Source organism: Thamnophis elegans, chromosome 12 (assembly GCF_009769535.1).
Source record: "Thamnophis elegans isolate rThaEle1 chromosome 12, rThaEle1.pri, whole genome shotgun sequence".
Classification (NCBI taxonomy): domain Eukaryota; kingdom Metazoa; phylum Chordata; class Lepidosauria; order Squamata; family Colubridae; genus Thamnophis; species Thamnophis elegans.
Window position 1 is genome coordinate 27,939,348 of NC_045552.1, and position 27,139 is coordinate 27,966,486.

Genomic DNA, 27,139 nt, shown 5'->3' on the forward strand with positions numbered 1-27,139 from the left:
GCAATTAAAATTGTTCTGCGCATGCGCAGAACTGAAAAACAAGATGGTAGCACTGATGGTGCCAACCGGGCAACCTGTTCGGAGGCGTGGCAGCCCTGGGTCACTGCCGAACCGAGCCACCAAACCACTACTGGTTCGGCTGAACTGGTCCAAACCAGTAGGAATCCACCATTGGCTTAAATCATGACTCCTCTTGCGTCAGTCAAACACAGAGGCATTTCACATACTACTCTGCAGAAATGATCGTTGTCAGACAGTTCTGGGATTAGAATTTTTAATATTGGTTGGAGAGTTCACATGTATTAAGGTAGCCAAGGTTGAATTGCACTGCTGTCTCAAGAACTGACCGTAAAGCTGATCCAAAGTTTGCACCAAGCCAATTCACTACATGCAAACTTTTGTATACCATGATCAGCTGCCTGGATTTTGTTGGTGGTCTTGCAATGCCTATGGTCATCTGCCCTTCTTTGGGGGGATCGAACAGATTTAAAGAAATTAGGCAAAATCATCCAATAATCCTCTTGTCAATTCTCTTCTTGTTTTTAGCTGCTTGTTTACTGGCAAACTAAATATGGGAAATTACTGTATATTGGCAAAAAATACAACTTTGTAAGGCCTGGCAAGAATAAATGTATTGAAATCTGTTCTCCCATTTTATCTAGAGATAATGCTTCTCTTAAAATCTTCCTTCTGTGGAAATGCCATTCTAAATAGGAATATTAATATAGGTATTTCACTTGTTGATATATATGAATACATATCCATATCAGTGGTGGGTTCCGGATCCCGTCGCAACCGGTAAGCTGCAATGGGGCCAGGTGTCCACCACGAGCATGCACGCTGCACACACATATGCACCCACTGTCCTGCGACGCTCCAGCTGCTCCGTGGAGGTCACATAGGAACTGTACACTGCACACACATGCACAAATGGCTCGGTTAGCTCAAATAGAGGTAAGGAACGACGGCGGGCGGGTGGGCCCTCCAAAACACCATTCCAGTACGGTGACCACTGTTCTCAACCGTACTGGGGCATACTGCCCAGAACCCACCACTGATCCATATGCCCCCACTTCCAAAATTCTCTTTTTCCCCCCATCTGCTTGTGGTTTTGTCATTTTTCATTTTCATTTAATTTCTGGCTTGATGGTTTGTTGTTCCTGCACTTGATCCAGGTTGCCTTGAGAGAGATAGAATGGCACATGTGCACAACCCATTGGCAGGTTGTGTTGCTGCTGTTGTGGTTCACACTTTGTTGGAAGCTTGCTTGTGGTGTCTTTTGAGTATGAATGACCCAAATGTCTGAGAGCATCTGACATTTGGGCCATGTCTTTGCCATCTGTAGTGTTTCTCAACCTTGGCAACTTTGAGATGGATGGACTTCAACGGCCATGCTGGCTGGGGAATTTTGGGAGCTGAAATGTACCAATTTTAAAGCTCCTGAGGTTGAAAAACATTGATGTGTACTGTATGTATGATGTATTGCAGTGGTTCTCCACCTGTAGTTTGTGGACCCCAGTGGGGGGTGATCTTCAAGCAAAGGCTTGAAGAAATGTTGTGATTTAAATCTTGGGGGGATTCTGTGGCGACAAAAGATGTTTAAAGGGGGTCCGTGGTGAAGAAAAGAATTGCATACTTTATTAAACATACCAATGGGGTGCATTAAAATCCGTCATGACATCACCTGCCTCTTATATCAATACACAAGTGGCCATTTGTGCAATGACATCACGACGCAGTTAGATTTAAAAATTCGTCTCTGAGTGCTGACTGGAAATCCCAATTGGAATTTAGCAAAAAATTAAAAAAATGGAACAGATGATTTATGGTTTTTATGAACAGATAGGACAGATTATAGACAGAAGAGAGACATGTTGTAAATATAGTGAAATGGGTAAATTTATAATTCTAGTCATAATTGCTGTAAACATCAGAAACCACTTCTTTATTTCTATTTTTCTTTTACTTTCTTTCATGCATTTTAGCTTCCTCCCTCTCTCCTGTCTTTCATATTAGTTTTTATCTTGGAAAAAAAATCTTTAAATACAATTATAAAAACAGAAACATTATCTCCAGGGTGCATCAGAAACATCAAGATGGTGGCTAGAATCACTCTCTCAAAGCCCTCCTTTTTTATATGGTTTGCACAGCACCTATGATCACTATCTCAACTTTTTCTGAGCCCCACCCTAAGGATGCCCCTTGCTTGAAACCAATATTTTTTTTAGGGAGGGAGGTGGCTTGTGAAAGATAATGAAGTCCCACCCCAGCATCTTTCATCTCTTGAAAGCCAGAAGGTCTTTCTTCTTGGACCTCCAAGGGCTCCAATGGAAAGGACCCAACCAAGGGAAGGAATTCAATTCCCTTAGTTCTGATAAGCTAGAAATTTAGATGGAGCACTCAGAGACCAGGAAATAGAAGATAGTAAAAGAGGGCTCAATTGAAGAACAAGAATAGAAGAAAAAGGAACTAAAAAAAAAAAAAAAAAACTAGATGGTTTCATTAGGGTAAAATAGATGAAAAGAGGAATCATGAAATGATAATTTGGTATAACTTTGAAGGGGCAATTAATATTGTTTATATAACAAGAAGTTTAAGATGGAAAATATGAGAAGAGAACAATAGAGTTCAAATTGGAAATAGAATCATGATGTAAAATGGATTATGTATAAAAGAGGATGTAAAAGAGGACAGCTTGGACAATGCTTTGTTCATAAATGTTATTTGTATTAAAAAAAATAAAAACTTTATTTTTTTTAAAAAACCACTTAATTCTCTTCCAGCCCAAGACGCAACCTGATGGAGAGCAATAAAAGGACCTCTGTTGTTTGAGGTTCTGGGAGCTGGCCTTGACCTGGTGAAGCTGCTCTCTGCTCTGGCAACCTGGGTCCCAGCAGGAGAGAGAAAGGGGTCAGACCCACAAATGGCCAGCGTTCTCCATGGCTTTCCTGTGCCCTAATGTGCCCCTCTGCGAAGAAAAGGGGTCTGGTGTTGCAAGCCTGTCCTTGGGGTGGAAGTTAATCAGTTTCCACTGATAATCTAATCAACTAAATCACAGTGAGGTCATGTTCTCTCACCTTCACCCAGTCTTAAACCCTTCCTTAAACCCCCACCCCATTTCACACCCTGCCCCCCCCATTAAAAAAAAAAACAGGACAGTCTTGGCAAGAGGCTTTGCGTATTGTGTGCAGACAAGTCAATTCTTACGAAACTGACAACAACTCAAAGCGAAAGCGGTACAGTATTTTACAATCTGAGAGGTAAATACTGTACAAAGTCCCAGGAATGGCTGCATCAGAAATAAAAAAATTCTCACTTCCAAGCACAACCAACCACATGTCCCCAGGAAACTCACAAATGGAGATTAGGGGTATACTGCCTCTGCAGTAGGAAGTTCCCTTACTTCACATTTGAAAGCTACACCCACTCAAATCTTCTCTCTGGCTTTTTCAAGGGGAAAAGATCTCTTCCTCTCTTGCAGCCAGAAACAATCAAATAGTATCAACAGCAGGTTTGAAGGCATCATTTCATTGTTTAAAATTTTAATATGTTGTCATTTTTGCAATGGGTATCCACAGGTTGGGAGTCAGGAGAAAAGTACAGTGGTACCTTGACACTTGCTGTCAATTGGTTCCGAGAGGCACAATGAATAGCAAAAATGATGAGTACCAAACAATTTTTTCCCATTAAGGAATAATATAGTGAATCACAAGACAACAGACACCAACAAGTTCTAGCATGTGTGTTGAGTACCAAACGAACGGTGAATACCAGGACAAAATTTACCAAACCAATGGTGAATACCAGGACAAAAAGAAATTGAATACCAAATTTGATGAGTTTCAAAGTGGTTGACTACCGAGGTAGCACTTGTATGTGTGTGGATGGGGCCTCATTAGCCAACAGGAGCACATAAAGGAAAGCACCACACACACATTATTCCTAACTATGCCTACTATCCTAAATTTAACTTCTTCCAGCTTGCTCAGCCCATTATTATTGTGGTGGGAAATGTCCATGAAAGATCTAATCTTGTCCACTTATTTTGAAGGGATGACCCTCGGCAGCTCTTCAAGAGACCGATCTAATCCAAAAAGTCGTAACATCACGCACAGTCAATGGAAGTATACTAATTAAAATCAGCCAGTCACAAATTTCTATCCCACCTTCTGTGCTACCAAATTGGCATTTTGTGAAATTCTAAAAATAAAGCCCTAACAGCAGCTCAACACTTAACTTCCTTAACTGAATGCAGAACCTTCAGATTTAAGCCAGGAAGCGAAAGAAGCAAAATTTGAAGAAAGGCAGTTTTGGCCCTTAAGAAAGTTAAGATGCAATCATCAGGCTAAGCCATCCTATAGTTTGCACGTGTGTTCAACTCGGGATGTTGCTATGCAAAGTCAACTATTGGGACTTGTCCATAATTCACACTCCAACCTATGCTGTCAACCCCAAGCGGACCGTGTTTCATCCGCTAAACCATATTAAGCCAACTTGATCAGCATCTTTACAGTAGCGTCAACACGGAGGGGGCCCCGGGGGGTTTCCACATCCCGAACCAAAGGGGAGCCATCCTAAGAAGGAGGGAGGGGTATGTCCTCAAAGTCAGCCGACGGGAGCGGCCATATGCTCGAGCCCCGGCCCTGCGCCTGGGACCCGAACTTGATTTACCAAGCGTTCCAGCAGAGCGCGAGGCAGAGAAGCGCCCTCTGCACATGTTCAGGCGCACTGGCTCAAGCGGGGACGGCATGCGTGGGCTGTTCAGGCGCTGCCCGGCGAGGGTCTCCGGGACTGGCCAGGGCCGCGCCCTGCAGCGCCCCCCGCCCCAGCGAGCGAGAGAAGCCCCCCGCCCCCCCTGGCCGCCTCCCCCGGGCGGGACTCGGGCGCCGGGCCCCGCCCCCGCGCGTGCGGCAGCCTTATTAGCCGCCGCTTTTGCGCACCGGGCTCAGAGCAAGCAGAGGGAGCGCGCGCCAGGCAGGGTCTGCGCCGAGGCTGCAACGGCCGAGCCTGGGAGCCCTCCGTGCCAGCGACGCCCGGACGCGGCGCCCCCTGGGCTGGCTCCACCGCGCAGAGTCCCTTGAGGCGGCCGGGGCTCCTTCCCGCATCGCCGCCTGCGCCCGTGTCGCCCGCCGCCGCGCCGTCATGGGCAGCCACAGCTCCAAAGCCGCCAAGAGGGAGGCAGTGGCCCAGGACGCCGCCGTTGCTGCTGCCGGCGACGCCTCGCCCGCCAAGTCCAACGGCCAGGTGGGTCTGGGGACGCGCCCGCTCAACGGCCATTGTTCCCCGCGCTGCCGCCGCCGCCCGCATCCGAGTGGGGCGCGGCAGACTCTCGAAACGGTCGCCCGGAGCCCGCCAGACGCGCCCCGCCGCCTCTTCTCAGCGCCCGCCCGGCGTGCTGCTCCTTTGTTCGACGCGGAGCCCTGTAGACGGAGCGCATCCCTTCCCGGCGGGGAACAAAGGGCCCGTCGCGCTGGGTCCCGCCGCTGCATTGCGCGCATTCCCGGGCAAGGGCGGCGCTCCCGGGCGGTGGTCGCGCTCCCTGCAGGCGACGGCGAAGAAGCGCCCCCCCCCCCCCGGTTTCCGCCCTTTTGCAAGGAAGCCCGGAGCTCCTCTGGCTTGGCGGGCGGGGCGGGGCGCTGGAGCCTGGAAGGGACCGACGGGCGGGAAGCGCTTCTGCTAACGTGGCCCTCGCGGGGGCTCCTCTCGCCTTGCGCCCATCCTTCCCCCTCCGGCCTAATGGCGGGGCTTTGCATCGGGAGAGAAAGGCGCCCCCCCCCTCCCCGCCTGTTTGACCAGAGCGGGGGATTCCCAGCCGCGCCGCCGCTCCTACCCCTTCGCCTCCTGCGGCCTGAGCGCGGCGTCGGCGCTGCAACCCAGGCGGGAGCGGGGCGCCCCCTAGCGACGGCGCGCGGTAGGCTTGCTTTCTCGGGGAGGGACGTTGCGGCCGCCTCCCAGGAACGGCGAGTCCGGGCGGGATTGTTTGCGCTCCGGATGGGAGGAAAACCAGCCGGGTTTCTGGAAGAATAAATACAGGAGACAGTCAGTTTTCTGCTGCTCCATATGTTGGATAAAGCGGGTCATTTGGAGGGTTGGGTTGAATGCTGGGGGAAAGCCCAGAAAAATGCATGAATTCAGTCCTGGAGTGATGCATTGTGTGAGGGCAGTCAAGGTTCTCTGCTATTGCCAGGGTTCATCCCTTGGCACTACGGGGGAGCGGTTTTTCCCCTCTTGCAATTGTGGGGGAGGGCAGCCGGAGGGGATGCACAGATGCTGAGCTGCTTTTTCAAAGCTGTAACACTGGTGTCCCTTTTCTTTCCTCCTCCAGGAAAACGGCCACGTGAAAGTCAATGGGGACGTCTCCCCGAAAGCCGATGGGGAGGTGAGCTCCCTGAATGGCAGTGGCTCGGTGGAGGCCCCCAAGGAGCTTGCCAAGGCCGAGATGGGCAGCGGAGATGCCATAGAGCCAGCCCCGGTGGCTGAGGGGGAAGCCAAACCCGACGAAGCTGCTTCCACCAAGCAGACCCCCAAGAAGAAGAAGCGGTTCTCGTTCAAAAAATCCTTCAAACTGAGTGGCATTTCCTTCCGGAAAGCCAAAAAGGAAGCCGGGGACGTGTCGGCCACCTCCTCTCCCAGCGAGGAGCAGCAGGTGACGGCTGAAGCAGCGGAGGCTGAGGACCAGCCAGCCACTGCTGCCACCGAGGAGGGGGAGCAGGCCAGCGTGCCCCAAGAGGAGACAGAGGCCCCCGAGGAAACCCCCGCTGTGGCCTCTGCTCCCGACAATGAACCGGTGGCCAAGCGGCAAGATGGCAGCGAGGGGCCAGCCAAGGAGGAGGAAGAGCCTCAGCAGCTGCCTTCCAGTGAGGGCCAGGGGGATGTAAAGCCAGAAGGAACCTCAACATCTGTGGAAGTGGAGCCTAGCGCTGTGGCCGACCAGGCTGCTGCTGCAGAGCAGAAAGAAGAGTAGAGCTGACTTAGCTGCCCACCTCCTGCCCATCGGAAAGCGAACTGTGCCATCCTTCCAATCCCAACAACCCCACAGAACTACTGCCTTGACCACATGCCACACATGCCCGCCACACACACAGGCCTTCTGCATTGAGATGGCAAGCTTTGTCTCTCCACAGTGTCTCCACACACAGTGAAGGAAAAAAAAACACCTGACTTTTTCCCCATTGTCCCTCAAGCAGGAGTTCTAAAGCCCCCCCCCCCTTAAAACTATATGGAGAGATAACTGATCCTGGACAAAAACTGGAAATTGCTCCATTGAATGAGACTCCAGCTATTAACACCAAGTTCTTTTTCCTCAGATCTTCTGTTTCTACTAATCTTCAAAAGCAGCTTTTCTTTTTTCTCCAAAAAGTCCAACAAACCAGCAACAACTGACCCGTTTTTCAAAACGGATATTCTCTATCTCGGTTTACATTCCTGGTTCTGACTTCATTTAAAAATATTTTGTGCTTTTTATAGAAACAACCATTTAAAAAGCTAATCTGGTTAGTTTTTTATAATGTCTTGCTCTTGGCTTTAAAACCATAAAGCAGCGTGTAAGTCCACTGTGTTTAATTTGACATCAGAGGGAGAATTACTGGCGGCTTATTTAGGGATGGGGGGGGAACCTTTAGGGAGGGGGTGGGAGAGGGTTGAGGGAGAGGGCTGGCTGTATGATGTGACTTTAAATTTTCATTTTCTTGTCTTTGTAAATAATTTTTTAATGACCCTACTTCTGATCTGCAGTTTTCTAACTCCTAAACAAAAGTCGTATGGGTCTTATTGTAACATTTGAAAAGAATAAATGGTGACCCCTTTATGGATCGGAGTTGGGTCCTTTTCTCTAGCAGTTGGCCAAGTGGCCAATAATTGAGTAGCTTCATGTTTTCCCAGATATCCTTTCCTTTGGAATGCTGGTTTCTCTTTCTGTATTCTCCAATTCTTCAATGGAAGTTGAACTCCTGCATTTGGAGGGCACTTGCATGCCTCAGAATTGGGGCCAAGAAGAAATGGCTTGTGCCTATCACAGTCAGGCATAGATTTGCTCCATTCAAGCTACATGTCAGGAGAGGGCAGACCAATTTCCTTAGAAGCCCTAAGCTTCAGGACAGATCTGGGTGGAGTCTTAAATCATGCATGCCGCTTTCTTTCATAGGCTATTAAGAGGCTTGTTGGAGAACACTCTAGGAGTCTCTTGTAAAGAGTAGGAATTCCTGCAAGAGACACATCTATGTCACTACAGTTGCCTCCATAGGGTCTTCCTCCCTGCCTTGACCTGTGTGGCTCAATGAATAGGCGGCCAGGCAAGCAGCGGAGATGGCTTTTTCTCCAGCCATCAGCCTTTCCAAGCAAGGGAGCCCCTCATTACTCAACTCCGCATGCATCTCTCTTCAGGCAGAACTATCCTCTCCAGCCTTAGCAGTTAGTGTAAACGTTGGCTCTGCATGTCTGAATGGATACCAGTAAATCTTGTTGGAATCTCCAGGGGGGGATGATAGGATGGGCTTCACATGGTGTTTTGTGCTGCATACAAATGGCTCCAGATGTTGAAAGCACTTCAGTGGATTTTCAAAACTGCAGCTTGGGTTGGGGGGGAGAGTAAGAGAAGCATTTCTGACAGGAGCTGGAACTGGAATGTGTTCTGGCAGCCATTTTAACTCATCTTAGATCAGGGAGAGGCGCCTGCTAATCACCATGAGGCAGCAGTCCTAGTTTCTCCTGCCTAAGATGGAGGGAGGCAGGGAGTTGCAGCTATAGGAACCAACCACTCTCAAGCTGTCCCTGGTTGCAGGTTCCCTGCCATAGTGGTGGGAGGCAGACAAAAGTGCCAAAAGAATGTATTGGCATATGGTTTTAACTGCCCACTGCACAGGTCATGGGGCCGAGAAATACTGACACAAAGGATGGTGGTCCTTCTGGACAGAAGATTAGCCTTCTGGGCTATTGGGGGTGGGGTGGGAGATTCTAGAAAGCAAGGTAGGTGGATCAAGCAGCATCCAAGTAATTTGTTATTTTGACAAGTCTTGAGCTCAGCACCTATTCTAATTGGCTTGCCAGGTCTTGTTTGGGGACAGGGATGGCCAAACATTCTTGTGTATTTCATCATGTTTGTCTATTTATATATTGGCTTCTTGCCTCAATTCTTGCAAATCATTTGACTTCAGGGAAGAGCCAGTGAGCAAATGGGAAGAGAATATTTTGCTGATCAGCACTCCGTGCCCTTCATTAGAAAGCATGACAAGACAAGCTGCAGCCTGTGTTGGCTGAGGGTGATAGGAGGTGTAGTGCAATGTTTCAGGAGTACATCGGATTATGGAGGACTAATCACACTAATTCCTCCAATCCCAGCAGCCACCAACAAAATCAGTGTTTGTTTTTGGGGCTTGGGTTTTTTTTTTTAAATAAAGCAACTTGCCCTGCCCAAAATCTGTTCCTTTTGTTAATTGTTACAATTGGGCCTTGCAACTATCACCTGCTGGTGGCGGATCAGTTTTCAAAAGCCATTCGGGGTCTTCGATCAACCTAAGGAATCAATGCGCCTACTGTTCTGGCACCAGCAATGGCACATTCGGGGTGCAAGTGGGAGATGGGTGAATTTGGTGAAGTCTTTTGGCCTTTAGTTACCTGCTGCTGTGAGAAGCAGCTGCAATGCCGTCCTTGAACAAAACAATTCCTGGTCTTTAGAGAATAGGCGATAATGGTTGGCAAACAGTTGTTTATTAGGCCACCAATCCTTCTGGGGATTCAAGTAAAATGGTGATGTAAGCGCTAAAAGGGTTCTTAGCTGTGGTTTCTCGCTATGGCTTTCATCCTTCCCAAACCACATGGTTTGCTCTTTAGGTAAGTTGAGACGCACCAGCCTTGTGATGAGAGTTGTTGGGTGGAAACTATAGACGTAAGAAAAAAACAAACATTTTCTTGTTCCATCCAGAAGAGATGTTGATGGAGAATCTGAATGAACTTCCAGTTGAAAAAGGGCTCCAAATGATAAGTACCAGGGACTTACTAAATTCTTATCCCTCCTTTTCCTCAGAAGCTGAAGACACTAGAACAGTTTCTCAACCTTGACAACTTGAAGTTGTCCGGACTTCAACTCCCAGAATTCCCCAGCCAGCATTTGCTGGCTGGGGAATTCTGGGAGTTGAAATCCAGACATCAAATTGCCAAGGTTGAGAAACACAGCAGTTGAATCTTGGACTTTTACTCTCACTACCCTCCCCCCTTTTGTCTCATATCGAACCTGTTGACTAACCCAAGTCACTAGGGTGCATCTTGACTTGAACCCAAGTTCTCTGTTCCTAGTTCAACTCCTTAGCCACACTTGACTCTCCCTGGATGTTCTGAATACGCTGCGTTTTTTTAAAAAAAAAAACTACTGTAGATGCAGCAGCCAGAACAAAAGTTTCAATGGGGTGTGTTGGGCGTAGCTGCCGGAGCTTATGAAGAGATTACCTGGTCCCACTGTTCATACTGCTTTCGCACCTTTTAAATCCAGCTTTGGCTGATCTGCCAGCAGAGCACCATCGTTTCCTCCAAGGAAGCAAAAAACAGGTGCCCATTCATCCTATGATTTCCTGAGTGCTCTGCTCAGTGGGGTCAATTCCCTCCCCCCCCCCCCCGGGGTTTGGTCAATTTCACAACGGAAACTGGAAAATGCCTGGCTCTGAGCACCTTTCCAACAACCATGCCCCACAAGCAAAATTGATGATAAAACAACACTAAAATGTTTCAGTGTGGCAAGCAGCTCATAGGGAACATCAAAAGTTGGAGGTGTTGGAATACTGAAGGAGTGGCATTCTGCATGAGAGACTGGTCAGACAGAACCTCCGCCCATTTAGGTGCAAAGTAACATGTATAGTAGGGACGCAGAGGTTAAGATGTTGAGCTTGTTGATCAGAAAGTTCGGCGGTTTGAATTCCTAGGACCGCGAGCTCCCATTACTTGTCCCAACTTCTGCCAACCTAGCCATTCGAAAGCATGTAAAAAATGCAAGTAGAAAAATAGGAACCACCTTTGATGGGAAAGTAACAGGGTTCCATGTGCCTTCGGCATTGAGTCATGCCAGCCACATGACCACGGAGACGTCTTCGGACAGTGCTGGCTCTTCGGCTTTGAAACTGAGAAGAGCACCGCCCCCTAGAGTCAGGAACGACTAGCACATGTGTGCGAGGGGAAGCTTTACCTAACATGTATATGCAAACTGGGTTTATGTGCAGCATTAAACTAGAACTGCTTTTAAGTAAGCCAAAGTTTGGCACAATTGGTAAACTGCTGCCTCTGGAGTTCCAGAATGTGCCACACTTGAGAAGGCCATTAGTTTCCCAAGTTTGTTAGAATCCAGAACCTCCCAGCTGTTTTACACTTTTGTCTAGAACAGGTGTCAAACTCACGTCATAGTGGCGTCACATGACTTATTGGTACTTTCCCCTTCGCTAAATCGAGCGTGGCCAGCGCATGACGCATCTGGCTCATGGGCCAGGAGTTTTGACAGCCCTGGTCCCGAAGCAAGTAGTATCTGCTGTCAGTAACCCTTTTCTCCCCTAAAGGGGGGGAGCCCATGCTTTACCAGCTGCACTTCCATGTTGTCTGCACATTACTTCCATAGATCGTTCCATCTTTATCACTCTCTGGATACATGTACCAAATTCTAGACCACTGATGGCGAACCACTGGGTGCCAAAAAGGACGCACGGTAATGTCATGTGTGCATTCTCATCGGGGCAGTGTTCCAGAAAAGCCAAACTTCTGGGTTCTGGTGCACATGTACATCATACGATCAGCTGGCCAGCGCACACGCCATCACGGTTCTGGGCTGTATTATCCTGAAGGCAGGACTTTTCTGGGGTGAGAAGGGGGAAAGCTTAGAAAACAAGCCTGTTTCATATGAGCGCTGAGCACTAGGGCGGCCCTGTGCAGCAACCGTTGACCTCACTGAGGGCAGGATCCCAGAGCAAAAGAAATATTGGGGGATACTCAAATGGGCTGCTCCAGTAGTGATACACTTTGGGAGATCGCTGCCTGCAAGAATTCACCGCCAAAAACAGAAAAACAGATCCATTTTATTACAAAGACTTTTTTTCCCTGCAAAAATGAAAATAAAAAGCTTTTCTTTTAAAAAAACACTGTATATATATTCCCATCCCACCCACCCCCAGAACACACATATACAATGATCTTTTCTTTCACCAATACAAGTATCAAAGAGTAAGAACAACTGGAGGGCATTTGCATCCAAGCAATTAAAAAAAAAGGCTTAAAAAAATAAAACCACACCTTTCCCCCCCTCCACCCCTGAAAGAGGGACATGGCAAAATTAGCAGCATTGCTGGGGTCAACCCCAGACAGTGACATTCTGTTCTATCTCCCACTTCCTTGCTTCCCCAGAAACCTCGCCCGCCTGCAAGCCTCAGGAACAGGGAGCAGGCTTGGGCTGGTTCCTTTGTTTTGGGAAGGTGCCCATCTGTAGAACCATCCTGCAACAGGGTGGATGTCCTAAGCGCCCCCCCTCCCCCCCGTGGCTCATGTTCATTCATAAGCAAAAGCCCCAAGACAAGTTTAAAAAGGGGGATCGGGGATCAAATGGCATCGCTAATGGAGACATCTATGGCTCCAAAGGGAGAAGCCCTGATTCTTTCCTACTACAAGCAGGATGAGACCAAGGCCTCCCCTGCAACTCCAGAGCTGATACCCCTAGAGCAGTGTTTCTCAACCTTGGCGACTAAGTCCTGAGGACTTCAACTCCAAAAACCCCAGCCAGCTGGCTGGGGGATTCTAGGAGTTGAAGTCCTCAGGACTTAAAGTCCCCAAGGTTGAGAAACACTGCCCTAGAGGGACTAAGTGTGGAAATAAACCAGTGGGGTTGGGGAAATAAACCATGGTTTACATTCATGGTTCCTCAAAAGGGATCAACCTTTCCTAGGCTTATAGACGGGTAGGGTAAAATGGCTTGGAATTCTGGGCTCCACCACCCCACCCCACCCCCACATCCCATCCCAAATAACTCTTCCAGAGTTTTATGGCTGTATCCATACCTCATTAAACCAGTAAAAGAAAAGGAGAATGGATGATTAGCTTTCCCCTGAAAAATTACCTTCTCCGAGAAGAGAATCATCCTTTAAAAACACAAGCAAGGACAAAGCAAAGGGAAGTTCGGGGGCTGCTTTCCAAAAGGAAGCACACAAATTTCCCCAATGCAAAAGCAAGGGGGGCATGAGAAGCAGGAATCTCGTAAACGGCACCCCCTGGGATAAGCAGGTTCCAGACTGTCCTGGCATCTCACCTAGGGAAGGGCAGCCGAGTCCCCCAAAGATTTAGAGAAATAATCAACACAAACATATAAAATACAAATCTTGTGGCAAGGGAACCAGAGTGCCGAATCAGGGAACCAGGGAGCTGTGGTGTTCCCCAGCTGTCCAACGTTTCTTAAGTGGACTTCACCTCTTCCTTTATGCTGTTGGAGAAATAAAGGGCCCAAGATATTAGCTTGGGAAGCGTGAGGGTTAGGGTTCTCGTTTCTAAACGGACTGAGCAGACATTCCTCCAGGAATGGGTCCTTGTCTTTTGCAAAACCCAAACCAGCCCCAGAGAAGTTGCCTCCCCAAATTTCCAGCTTCCCTTTTGCATGAAGAGTGACAGCATGACCATAGGGAAGTAAGCCCTTTCATGCAGGTGTGAAAAAGGCTTCCTTTAGAGGAGGAGGAGGAGGAGCCAGGTTTGGGAGCTACAGAAAGAGATTTCCAGAGGTGACACACTGCCTCCCGCATTCCAGGATCTCTCACCTTTTGGCTTCTGTGGGTTCTTCTTTTCTCTTCTCTTCCTCGTTTACTTCTGTAGGAAGGAACACATAACCCTGTTCCTCTGTTATAGGACACACACACACACACACATACACACCTTTTAACATGCTGTGGGTGTCCTTTGAAAACATTTCCCTTGTCATCCAAGAAGCTTCCTTAGTTCTGAACTGAAGAACTAAAAAAGAAGAACTGAGGCAGCTTTTTGGATGAGAAAAGAATTCTTTTAAAGGGGGGGTGAACCCAAGAGGGTCCAGTTGACTTTTGGGGAAAGTACCAGTCATATTTGAGAGAGAGAGAGAGAGAGAGAGAGGGAGAAGGCACAGGGAGACGGGTGGCCCAGTTCAGCTGGAGTTTTCACAGCTGTGTAGTTCAATTTGCCTGAAATGGTATATGGTTTCTTGTCTGAGCAGGGGGTTGGACTAGAAGACCTCCAAGGTCCCTTCCAACTCTGATTCTATTCTATTCCATTCTGTTTGTTTTTGTTCCTGTTTGTTTCTATACCATTCCTAGGTATGGTCAATTTGGATGTGCACCACACCCAAATTGACCACCCTCCCTAATTATTTTCTAAGGCTATTATGGAAACTGAGGGCAGAAGGATAACAATTTGGCTAATAGATCCTGTATTTTTTTCTTTGTGAAAGTGAACAATTTTAGTTGTGGAATTCATGTGGGCACCAGGAGGTAACAAAAGGTAACTGGAAAGCCAGTGATGACTGAAAAGATTACATTAGAACTCTAACCTAACAAGTAAATACGGCCTGCTGCCTCAAATGGTAATATAAATTGGAGAGAAAAAAAACATAATGAGGTTTGTACTTCAAGCTTTCTCATAAATGTATTATTTTGGCAAAAATAATGGCCAGCCTCCATTACGGTCATAAAATCGAAATTACTTGTACTCCTAGTAGGATACAAGCCAAAAGTCCAAATACAGAGGTGATAACTTGTCACTGCTTAAAAACAAACAATCTGCACCTACTCAGATAGTACAACTACACAGTTTTAGTCCGGGAGGCCAAAACACATGTTGAAGTTCAGCATGACATTTCTGCAAGGGCAAAGTGGAACTAGTTTTCACTGGATGGGAGATTCGAGGTCTTGCTGGAAAAGTAAGCTCTACCACTATTTTTTTTTTGGGGGGGGGGTTATCCCCATAATAAGCATATTCTACCAATCAGGCAGGATGAAAAGTGCTACCCCACAAATAAATAGCTGCTACCTTTCTTCTCCTCCTCCTCCTCCTTCTCTTCTGCTTCTGTTTTTGGCCGTTTGGCCTTCTTGAAATTGGCAACGTTTTTGCGACCCCCTTCCCCTTCGTCCTCCGAGTCCGAGAATTCCTCCTCGCAGGCGATTCTCTTGTCTGAAGAGCGGACTGTGGGGGGGGGGGGGGGGAGAAGCAAGAAAAGGACGTTAGCAGCTTTACGTTTCATACAAAGGAGGAGGAAGGCTAAAATTATTCTATTTTTTTCTTCAAGAAGTAAGTCTCGTCCTTAGACGTCCATCCATTAGTGCGTTGACAAAACCTGAGTTTTCTACAAGGAAAAATGGGAGTCAAACACAAGGACTCTAAGATTAAAAACCCTAATTACCGTATTTTTTGAACTATAAGATGCACCTTTTTTTCCTCAAAAAAGAGGCTGAAAATCTGGATGCGTCTTATACACCGAATACAGCATTTTTTTGCCTCCAACACTCCGCTCCTTCACCAAAATAGCCATGCATACCCTTATGGACGCTTTCAGAGAGCTCCTGGGGCGCTGGGGAGGGTAGAAATGAGCAAAATATGTGCCTTTCCCTCCCCCAGCCCCCAGCAGTACCCTATAAGCTCCCCCAGGCTATTCATGCCTTTTTGGGGGGGGGGGAACGGGCCCATTTTTGGAAAAAAATGGGCCGTTTTGGGGAGGTTTGCAGAGTGAAAAAACTTTTTTCCCCCTTTTGGAAAGCTCTTTAACTGATGAGAATTACATTGATCAAGTGCTGTGCCAGCAGAACAAAGTCTTGGGTGCTGCAGATTGTCAGCAATTCCCTTCTCCAGCACATGGATAAATACACCTGAAAACATTTACCTACCTACCTACTCTCGCTCCCCCTATCTACTGTATTTCTCTCCCTCTCCCTCCCTCCCTCCCTACTGTATTTCTCTCTCACTCTATTTCTCTCTCTATCCCTCTACCTACCTACTCTCTCTCACCCTACCTATCTACTGTATTTCTCTATCTTTCTATTTCTCTCTCTCTCCCCCCTACCTACTTACTGTATTTTTCTCTCTCTCTATTTCTGTCTATTTCTCTCTCTATCCCTTTATCTACCTACCTACCTATCTAACTACTCTCTCCCTACCTACCTACCTACTCTTTCTCTCCCTCTCTATCCTTCTACCTACCTTTTTTTTTTTAAAAAAAAAGCCTCTTCAAAACCTTGGTGCATCTTATACTCCGGTGAGTCTTATACTCAGAAAAATACAGCAAACCCTAAACTAAGAGTCAGTTTAGTGTTCTAAATGAAGGCTTAAAAACCAGAAGATTCCTACAGTTCCCATGGGCATGAAAGCTGGCTGGGTGACTCTGGGCCAGTCCCTCTCTTTCAGCCCAACCCAACTTAGAGCGCTGTTGTGGTAAGGAAAATAGGAGGAGGAAGAAGTGTTAGGTATGTTCATCATAGTTGGATAAAAATAAAAAAGCAAGATAACAGCACCAGTAATAATACTGACCATCCATAGAGACTGTATTTTATAAGGAATAACATTTTAAAATGCCAATTGCAAAAATAAAAATGACTGTTATTATTTTTATTGGTTACAGTTTTCCCAAGATGCAATGCTATTCAAAATGACTCAATAATCACAAAAATTCCATCCAGGATAAATAATCCCCTAACAACAAATCCAGGGACGCGGGGTCTCAGTGGCTAAGATGCTGAGCTTATTGATTAGAAAACTTGGCAGTTTGGCAGTTCAAATCCCTAGTGCCGCGTAATGGAGTGAGCTCCCGTTACTTGTTCCAGCGTCTGCCAACCTAGCAGTTTGAAAGCACATAAAAATGTGAGTAGAAAAATAGGGACCACCTTTGGTGGGAAGGTAACAGCGTTCTGTGCGCCTTTGGCATTTAGTCATGCCGTCCACATGACCACGGAGACATCTTTGGACAGTGCTGGCTCTTCGCCTTTTAAACGTAGATGAGCACCGCCCCCTAGAGTCGGGAACGACTAGCACATATGTGCGAGGGGAACCTTTACCTAACAACAAATCCAACAAAGCAACTATTCACAGGTAAAATAAATGCAAACACAACCCCCATACCAATTTAAAGCAAAATTCCTACAGGATCTCGAGTACAGATGCCACTAAAATTAGACTAAAACAGGTACCAGTCTGGAAATTGCCACCATTAACAAGAACAGGGTGGGATAAACAACTCCAGAGTAACTTCTCAGTCAAATAAAAAGGTCTTTAAACCCCTTTGAAAAGCCATTAAGGCAACACAAAGGCAGAAGGAAAGAGGAAGCTGCTTCTAGGGCCAGATCAGCAGATAAAACTGCTAAGGGAACATAGGGAGCAAACAGGATAGTGGTGGGAGAAATGGGGCAGAATTGAAGACTGTAATCAGAGGGCTAAAACTCTACCCCTGCAATTGATTCTGGGCTCTGGATCAAGTATGGATCCAATGAAGAGCCTGGCAGTGTCAGGAAAGTGCACGAGAAGCGTGGAAGGTCCCAAATGGCACCCCTCTGGAGGAATCAGGACTGCAAGCCAGTAGACGATTACCATAACTGAAGCATGAAACAACAGAGACATAAATCAATAAAGCTGCAGTCTGCTCCGCCAGAAACAGCCCGTCCTATTAGTATTCATCAAATAAAACGTAGCCACCCTTGTGAGAAATGGAGACAGAATTAGTTGGTCATCAATCGAACCTAAAGGTGGACAAAACTGGGTCAATTAAGGAACTTTGGAAACAAATACTGGACAAGCACTATAGACGACTAGAAAAAACAATCGGCCAAAACTCAAATCTTCATTTTATCCAAATTCATTTGAAGCATGGGACATGAACATTGAAGGGTATCCGGGATGAAGCACTAGAAGACACTGTGTTGTGGTGGGCTCTCTCCAGTCATCAAAGATGACCAATCACCAGCAAAATGATGTTACTGAGCCCTGATAATGAAACAGGGCACCAGGAATAATCAAGGACAAAGAAAACAAGATTGACTTTCTATTGTAAATCTCTGCTACAAGAGGAAATTCCCAGAAATGCCACAATAGATATCTGTGTAGCAATGGGGTACTATAGAAGATTGAAACCAGTCCAATAGAGTGAATGATCCTCAGGGATTGTGAGCTAGACAGCAGTATCTGGTGGCCACGCATATTAAATGTGGCCATCCAGTCCAAAAAAATCAGCCCTAAAGTCAGATTAAAGACTTGGCCATCAGGATATTGTTCAGACCTCTACAGCATGTTGTCCCAATTGAACTGCTTAAACTGAAATTGAAGAGGATCAAGCAGGCTGTGGAAGATAAATGAAGACCCAATTTATCTGTGGAAGATAAATGAAGACCCAATCTTCAGTAGGGGTCTCACCACCGCCTCCTTTAAAGGGGGGGGGAAAGGACCCTTCCCGGAGAGACGCGGTCACTATCGCCTGGATCCAGCCCCGTGTCACCTCCCTGCTGTTCGCAACCAGCCAGGAGGGACACGGGTCCAGTACACATGTGGAGGCACTCACTGCTCCGATGGCCTTGTCCACTTCCTCAGGAGTAACAGACTGGAAATCAATCCAACGATGTCGCTCAAGACCCTCCCCCGGTACCTCAGCTGGCTCTGCGCAATTGGAGTCCAGGTTTCCCGAAGCCGAGCCACTTTATCCGCGAGAAATTGGACGAACTCCTCAGCCTTACCTTTACTTTACTTTACTTTTACTTTTGCCTTTATTTGTATGCCGCCCTTTTCCCTAAGGGGACTCAGGGCGGCTCACAATTCAAAAGGGAGGGGGGAAACAACAAACAGTAAACAATACAGCATATTAAAAGAGAAAAAAACGCAACAATCACACCATTCGAGTGGGGCTATAATCTTAACCCCAGGCCAGCCGGGACAGCCAGATCTTTACAGCAGCGCGGAAGGATTGGAGGGTGGTGAGGGTCCGAATCTCTACGGGGAGTTCGTTCCAAAGGGACGGAGCAGCCACCGAGAAGGCCCTCCTCCGGGTAGTTGCCAGTTTGCACTGGCTAGAAGATGGGATTCGGAGGAGGCCTAATCGATGCGATCGAATCGGTCTGGTGGAGGTAATTGGCAGTAGGCGGTCTCTCAAGTACCCAGGCCCACTACCATGAAGGGCTTTATAGGTGATAAGTAGCACCTTGAAGCGCACCCGGAGATCAACAGGTAGCCAGCGCAGCTCGCGGAGGATAGGTGTTACGTGGGTGAACCGAGGTGCACCCACTATCGCTCGCCTGGCTGCGTTCTGGACTAGCTGGAGTCGCCAAATGCTCTTCAAGGGCAGCTCCATGTAGAGCACATTGCAATATTCCAGCCTAGAGGTCACAAGGGCACGAGTGACTGTTGTGAGGGCCTCCCGGTTCAGGTAGGGACGCAACTGGTGTACCAGGCGAATCTGGGCAAATGCCCCCCTGGTCACAGCTGACAAATGATGTTTGAAGGTCAGCTGTGGGTCCAGGAGGACTCCCAAGTTGCGAACCCTGTCTGAGGGGCGTATAATTTGACCCCCCAGCCTGAGAGATGGAGTACTTGGCCAATTCTTGGGAGGGAAACACAACAGCCACTCGGTCTTTTCTGGATTGAGCACAAGCTTGTTGACCCCCATCCAGTCTTTAACAGCATCCAGCCCCTGGCTCATCACATCCATCGTTTCGTTGAGTTGGCACGGGGCGGACAGATACAATTGAGTATCGTCCGCATATTGATGGTACTTTATCCCGTGCCTTGTAAAGGAGTGCCCGAATCCCTCCCTTTAAGGAGGGAACGGGCTATCCTAAACAAGACGGCTGGGCGTGACTCAGCGGAAGCTATCAGAGCGACAATGTAAGTTCTTTTTGACGTCCGAATTGCCCGGAGGTAGGCTCTGATGCAGGATTTTAATAGTGCTCGGTCTGACTCGGACTTACTGGATCTCCAGCGGCGCTCTAGGCGTCTCTTTTGGCGCTTCATCTCCCGGAGTTCCTCAGTAAACCAAAGAGCCCTCCTGGATCCACTGCCTCGGATCGGCCGTAAAGGCGCAATCCGGTTAAGGGCCCCTGCCGCCGCCGAGTTCCAAGCAGCGACCAGCGTCCCAACCGAATTGCGGGCGAGAGTATCAGGTATAATGCCAAGCGCCGTCTGAAAGCCCATAGGGTCCATAAGGCGCCTGGGGTGGAACCACCTAATCGGTTCCTCCTCCCTACAGTGGGGGATTGGCCTCCGAAAGTCAAGCCTCAGTAGGCAGTGGTCCGACCACGACAGGGGCAAGATCTCAATACCCCTCAGACCAAGATCGCAACTCCACTGCTCCGAGAGGAATACGAGGTCAAGTGTGTGACCCGCCAAGTGAGTCAGATCCCGAATTACTTGGGTCAAGCCCATGGCTGTCATGGAAGCCATGAACTCCTGCGCCCCATCAGTGCTCGCCAAGCGAAGGCAAGTTGAAATCCCCCAGCACCATAAGCCTGGGGAACTCAGCTGCCAGCTCGGCTACTGACTCGAGGAGCGAGGGGAGGGCTGCTGCAATGCTGTTGGGAGGCAGGTACGTTATCAGCAAGCCCACTTGACCCCCAGGGTCCAACCTCACCAGCAAGGACTCACACCCGACAAGCTCCGGAGCAGGGATCCTACGAGGAACTAAAGACTCTTGGATAACCACGGCCACTCCCCCACTCCTTCCCTGCGGTCGCGGCTGGTGAAGCACCTGAAAACCCTCTGGGCACATCTCGGTGAGGGGGACTCCTCCCTCCGGGCCCAGCTAGGTTTCAGTAATACATGCCAGGTCTGCCCCCTCGTCTAAAATTAAGTCACGGACGAGGGGAGCCTTGTGAACCACAGACCTGGCATTTAGCAACAGCAGCCTGAGACCAGGGCCCTGACTACTCGCACCATCTGGCCTTGGAGTGGGACTAATAGGGCCGGAAGGAGGGATCTCTGTAACATAGCGAACCCTCCTTCCCCGGTAATGGCTTGCCCTAAAGTGCCCACCATATCTGCCCCTCCCAGTTAAGACCGTAATGCTCCGGCCCACTCCCGTGTCCATAGGCCCCCCCACCCTCCCCCAGGGCTTTCGACATCCCTGGCAAGCCCTTCGAACCATACATTCTAAGGCTGGGGGTTAAAACCGCCCCCCCCCCAACACTTCTGCAAAGCACACAGTGTAGGAGGTACCCGGTTGTAGTCCCAGCCTTCTCAAACGTACTCACTCATCCAAACAAACACTCCCCCACAACAATTTAAAAAACACAAATACAGCTATATGATAAAAGTGGGTACATACATACATCACAGTCACACCTCAAGCACTCACCATACGTTAAAATGCACGGAGCACTGCAATAGTGCGCTATCAAACAATGATGTAAAAGTGGAGAGAGAACTGCTCCGCTCCTCTCTCTCCTCTATGTCCCTGAGATACGTCCACGGCTACCAGACCAAAATTCGATAGTGTACAGGGTAGCCGTACGTGGGAAAGGGTAAGGCATGAAAGTCTGATGTTCACAAGTAGCAACCGGTCAGTCTCACCCCTCTTAAAGTCCAAAAGAAGGTCAGCGCACCGCATGCACAAAAGTTTCTTTCCTGATATTAAGTCTGGGGGGCCAAAGTCTGAAACTGGCCTGAGCCGCTCTAGGCGGTGGGGGAGAGAGCGCTGATCTTTCCGAAACCAAGTCCGCGCCCTTGCAGCCGCCATCCTCTATCGCTCCTAATCCCAACCCACCCCCAACCCTACTCCTAAACCTAATCACTAATCTAAACTAATCCAACACTAACCTAACACTAACCTACACCCTAACCCCACCCAATCTTAGCCCAACACCAGCCTAATCTAATACTAATCCTACATTAACCCAGCCATAGCCCAGCCCTAACTCCATCTCAAGCCCTGACCCTAGCCTAATCCCTGCCATTCAGTCCCTCCCGCACCCCCGGGTGCAACCAGCCGTTGCCCTCGTAACTATTTCTAAACTATATCTAACTATCTAACTATACCTATGCCTATAACTAACTATATCTATTTCTTATCTAAACCTATCTAACTAACCAGAGCAATGGCAGGCGGCAGACGGGTGGGGGGAGAGCAGATGTTACAGGCAGGAGCATCGGACACAGGCCAGGTAGAGAAGAGTCAAAGCGGCTAGGGAGATGGTAAAGGCTTCCTGATGGCTGGGGAGGGAGACAAGGAGTAATGTCTGGAGGCGGCTATAATGACACGGAGGCCAGAAGTTGGAAAAAAAATGGGGGGCATCCAGGCCTCTCGCTTCCTCGGCTGGAACACGGAATTCAGAGCGTCGTTCTTCCTCTTCACCCGAGCAACCACACAAGTCAGACGAACGGCCAGATCTTTTCCCCAGAGGACTGCAGGACAGCAAGGCAGCAGGCAGCGAGGCGAGCAGAATAGAACAGGGGAGGGGGAGGAGGCATCTGGGGCGGCTACGGCGGCGGCAGGCACAGCCAGCCGTCCGATCCGCCGCTCCACGATCTCAAAGTTTGCGATGCCCCCACCTTCTTCACAGCTGAAATTGAGTCCCCAGGCTCACCGCACCTTTCGGATCAATCAGTCAGTCAAGCAGGAAGGGGGGAGGGACGCCAAAAGATTTGCAGTCGCTGCAGTTCAGCAGCGTGGCGCCGCCATCTTCCCCCTCACACCGCAATCGCCGTTCCAGGCCGCCGCAGTTCCGCTGCTCGGGAGACAGCCACGGATAGCTACCGGATGATAGTCGAGCCTTACGTGATTCTTGGGATCAAGCCCCACCGGGAAGGTTTGTTAGAAATGTAAAAGGGCTCTCAAGATCTTCTATATTTGGCACTGGCTTCTATAGAGTGAGAAGCCAGGCAGCCATCCAAGTCCCGCACATGCGCCAGTGTATAAGACACACCCAGATTTTCACATTTTCTAGGGGGGAAAGGTGCGTCTTATACTCTGAAAAATACGGTACATTCAAATACAGATGGAGCAGAGGAAGATGATGGAAGGAAAAGAGTAAGCCATATTCAGGACTTATTTGAGAGGCATCTTTCTAAAAGCCCTCAGCTGAAAGAAAGGGCCCCTCTGGGCTTGATACTCACTGGAAATCCGTTTGTCAGGATCTTCCTCCTCTTCCTCACCACTCTCCTCCGGCACAGCATCCTCCGGAATTGGCTGCATCTGCACCCCGGGGGCATGGGGGAGCATCCTCAGGTTCTCAAAGAGACGCTGCCTGCAATCGAGGAATCAGGTTTAGGTTTAGGTTTCATTTTATTTATATGCCGCCCTATTCCCTGCGGGACTCAGGGCGGCGCACAAACCCAAGGAGGGAAAGGGAAACACAAAAACTACAAATACAAGGCATTTAAAAACAACCAACAGCCACACGATTCAAGAGGGGAAGGGAACTCATCAACCCCAGGCCTGCCGACACAGCCAGGTTTTAACGGCTTTTCGGAAGGCTTGGAGAGAGGTGAGGGTCCGAATCTTGGCGGGGAGTTCGTTCCAAAGGGCCGGAGCTGCCACAGAGAAGGCCCTCCCCCGGGTAGTAGCCAGATGACATTGGCTGGTAGACGGAACCCGGAGGCCTGCCCTGTGTGATCTAATGGGTCTTTGGGAGGTAATTGGCAGCAATTACCCAGGTCCAATACCATGAAGGGCTTTATAAGTGACGACTAGCACCTTGAAGCATATCCGGAGACCAATCGGTAACCAGTGCAGCTCGCAGAGGATAGGTGTAACGTGGGTGTACCGAGGTGCACCCACAATCGCTCGCGCAGCTGCATTCTGGACCAGCTGAAGACTCAGAATGCTCTTCAAGGGCTGCCCCATGTAGAGCGCATTGCAGTAGTCCAGTCTTGAGGTCACGAGGGCATGAGTGACTGTTGCGAGTGCCTCCCGGTTCAGGTAGGGACGCAATTGGTGCACCAGGCGAACCTGGGCAAATGCCCCCCTGGTCACAGCCGACAAATGATGTTCTAAGGTCAGCTTGGGAGGACTCCCAAATTGCGAACCCTGTCTGAGGGGCGTAAAATTTCACCCCCCAGCCTGAGTGATGGAATACTAACCAAATTTTTGGGAGGGAAACACAACAGCCACTCAGTCTTGTCTGGATTGAGCGCAAGCTTGTTAACCCCCATCCAGACCCTGACAGCCTCCAGGCACTGGCACATCACGTCAACCGCTTCACTGAGTTGGCACGGGGCGGACAGATACAACTGGGTATCGTCCGCGTACTGATGGTATTTTATCCCGTGCCGCCAAATGATCTCGCCCAACGGCCTCATGTAGATGTTAAACAGGAGGGGGGATAGGACCGAACCCTGTGGGACCCCATATTTCAGGGGCCTAGGGGTTGACCTCTGCCCCCCGATCAACACCGACTGCGACCTGTCCGAGAGGTAGGAGGAGAACCACCGAAAAACGGTGCCTCCCACCCCCACCTCTCGTAACCGTCGCAGAAGGATACCATGGTCGATGGTATCGAAGGCCGCTGAGAGGTCAAGAAGCACTAGGATGGAGGGATGACCTCCATCCCTGGCTCTCCAGAGATCATCGGTCAGTGCGACCAAAGCGGTTTCCGTGCTGAAGCCAGGCCTGAATCCAGACTGAAAGGGATCCAGATAATCGGCTTCATCCAAGGACCGTCGGAGCTGAGAGGCTACCACTTTCTCAACAACCTTCCCAACAAAGGGGAGGTTGGAGACTGGACTGTAGTTATTCAAAATGGCTGGATCCAGAGATGGCTTCTTCAGGAGGGGTCTCACCACCGCTGTCTTCAATGCTGGCGGAAAGAAGCCCTCCCGAAGGGAGGCATTCACCATTGCCTGGATCCAGCTCCGCGTCACCTCCTTGCTGTTCACGACCAGCCAGGAGGGACACGGTCCAGTGCACACGTGGCGGCACTCACCGCTCTCATGGCCTTGTCCACTTCATCAGGAAGTGAAGCAGAAGCCCCTCAGCAAAAATCTATCCCCCACCCCAAAAATAAATGCACGGACTTACTTTATCTTTTCCAGGTATTCATTGGTGTTTTGGTTGGTCATGTTGGAAGGGCTGATGTGGAGTTTGAAATCCGGGCCAAAGTATTCAAAGTAATCATTGTAAGGAAGCTCTGTGGAAGCATTCAAAGCATGGAGGTTAGGGTGTTAAACCTGCATCAAGGCAATTCAAAGGAACACACAGGAAAGCCACGGCCTCCAAATGGTGCTGAAGAAAGTTCAAAATTCAAACAATCACGGGGTCATCAAAGTTTTTTTGGGGACTGGGACACCTTCCAAGCCCAATCAAAGCAGAAGGCAGATGCTGCCAGAAAACTGGAGATTACACAAAATGCACTTTGTAAAATTAACAAATGAACCTAAAACAATGTCCACTGGCAATTACTACGCCTTTATCAAGTAGCATCAGAGTCCCCATGGCATCAAGACTCAGGCACAAGGAACCAAAAAAACGACAGAATGAATTGCTCAGAACGGTTTCTTTATTGCTGTTCACCCATAGATAGGAATCTTGCCAGAGCAAAACACACAACTCTGCAGAATTATCAGATAAATCCTGCTGTTTTAGGGAGGATCCTTCCAGGGTCTCTTTCTGCATACCAAGGATTCAAGGCTGATTTGTCTCTGAGCTCCTTGTGAAAGACCCCTCTCCTCCTGCAACTCAGCACTGCCAGATTCCACCACAAATATTGAGGTAGGGAAAGCCTTAAACTCACCTTCTAAGTGTAACTCTGATCTTTACCAGAGACTCACCCCAAATCCCAGCGCTGGCTGGTTTTCTGATGCTTGACTCTGTAATTCTCAAGCAGCTCAGCAGCTGCTGCCCTGATGGGATTCCCTGAGGACTTGTCTATGCCCCCCTCCCCAGGGGAGCTAAACAAGGGTCCTCCTTACCATTCGGGATCTCGGTGTTCAACGCCACAGCTGTCTCGTACGTCCAACACCGGGCCACATTACGGATTGTGTAGCCGCCGCCTCCCAGCATCAGCATGGGCAAATTAAAGCTTTTGATGAACTCCACACACTTGGCATGACCTGGGGGAAGGAAGAGCATCAGCCTGCTGGAAGTGAGTTCCAATTTAAGCAACCAATCAGCAAAATGATGATGGAGCAAAACAACCCAAGTGAGCCACGAAACCATGATAAGAGGCATTTCAGAGCACTTTGTCTTAAAGAGGACCCTTAATTCTCACTGTGCCATAAGACACAAATATCCAACTTTCAAAGATGCTCCTGCACTCCCGCAAAACATTGAGAGGCCCCTCACAGAACACACGGTTTTGATTTTGACCAGCAAAGCATGCTGAAGACACCCTGAATAAATCACCACTTGCCCCCTTCCAAGAAACCTCTCTTACCTTTAATGGTCAGATTAAAACAACCCAACCTGTCCCCTGATAAGGAATCTGAGCCACACTGCAGGGCAACGGCACTCGGCTGGAAGGTCTCCATCACTTTAGACATCACCTAGCCAGTAAAAAAAAAACCTGAGCATGGTAATAATGACCAGAACCTGAATGGTCACCATTAGGACCTCCTTCCTTTCAGCACAACCTCTGGCAGAGATGGAAAAGCCAGCCCAATAGCTTCAACAAAGCCCATTCCCCCATGGAAGCCATCCAGAGCTCCAATCTCATGTTATGCTTCCATGCAGACCAGGGACAAGCCTCCCATCTCCTCCCACCAACAGGACCTGAAGGAGACCAAGGGCTTGTCGGTGCTGAACAGGTAGTCTGAAACTTGCTCCTTCAACCCGGAAAGCTCGGGGTTCTCCCACCCCGTCCCTGCTCCTCTAGCTTGGAGAGGAGATCAGAAATCATCTGGTCGCCATGGCTAGAAGTTACAACTTCCTCCACAATCTGCAAGCCTGAAAAGTTTAGCGAGGCAACTGCAGCATCTGCAAAACGAACTAGAAGCATTCAAGGATTAAGACATTTACCGGCTTGAAAATGGCTTCATAAGACTCATCATCGATCCCATCCCGGAGAGGATAGTTGACAGCATAATATTTTCCTTTACCCGCACCAATATCCTTAGGGAGAAGAAAAGATGGCATCTGAAATACCAGCTGGGGCCGCCTTCAGAGGATGCCCAAGACAGAGACTGCTGGTACTCTTAATGCTCACAAGAGGCCCTGCAGCCCAACAATGGCACACCCTCATCACGTCACCCAGAACACTCGAAAGGG

General features: G+C 48.9%; 2 protein-coding genes across 2 annotated transcripts in view; one reads left to right on the forward strand and one right to left on the reverse strand.

Moving 5' to 3' along the window:
- The first annotated feature begins 4,953 nt into the window (after positions 1 to 4,953).
- Positions 4,954 to 7,807, forward strand: MARCKSL1 (MARCKS like 1). Its single transcript, XM_032228648.1, has 2 exons — positions 4,954 to 5,244; positions 6,326 to 7,807. The coding sequence occupies exons 1-2, from the start codon at positions 5,143 to 5,145 to the stop codon at positions 6,962 to 6,964; spliced, it is 741 nt and encodes a 246-aa protein (XP_032084539.1). The 5' UTR covers positions 4,954 to 5,142; the 3' UTR covers positions 6,965 to 7,807.
- A 4,937-nt stretch (positions 7,808 to 12,744) lies between these two features.
- The window catches only part of HDAC1 (histone deacetylase 1), a 33,443-nt gene continuing 19,048 nt past the window's right edge, over positions 12,745 to 27,139 (reverse strand). The window contains exons 7-14 of the mRNA XM_032227476.1: positions 26,891 to 26,983; positions 26,310 to 26,418; positions 25,846 to 25,986; positions 24,956 to 25,064; positions 23,053 to 23,183; positions 15,007 to 15,159; positions 13,767 to 13,815; positions 12,745 to 13,438 (exon numbers count right to left, since the gene is read on the reverse strand). Of these exons, the coding sequence (XP_032083367.1) occupies positions 13,411 to 13,438; positions 13,767 to 13,815; positions 15,007 to 15,159; positions 23,053 to 23,183; positions 24,956 to 25,064; positions 25,846 to 25,986; positions 26,310 to 26,418; positions 26,891 to 26,983 (813 nt within the window). The 3' untranslated portion in view covers positions 12,745 to 13,410. The remainder of the gene's footprint in view (positions 13,439 to 13,766; positions 13,816 to 15,006; positions 15,160 to 23,052; positions 23,184 to 24,955; positions 25,065 to 25,845; positions 25,987 to 26,309; positions 26,419 to 26,890; positions 26,984 to 27,139) is intronic.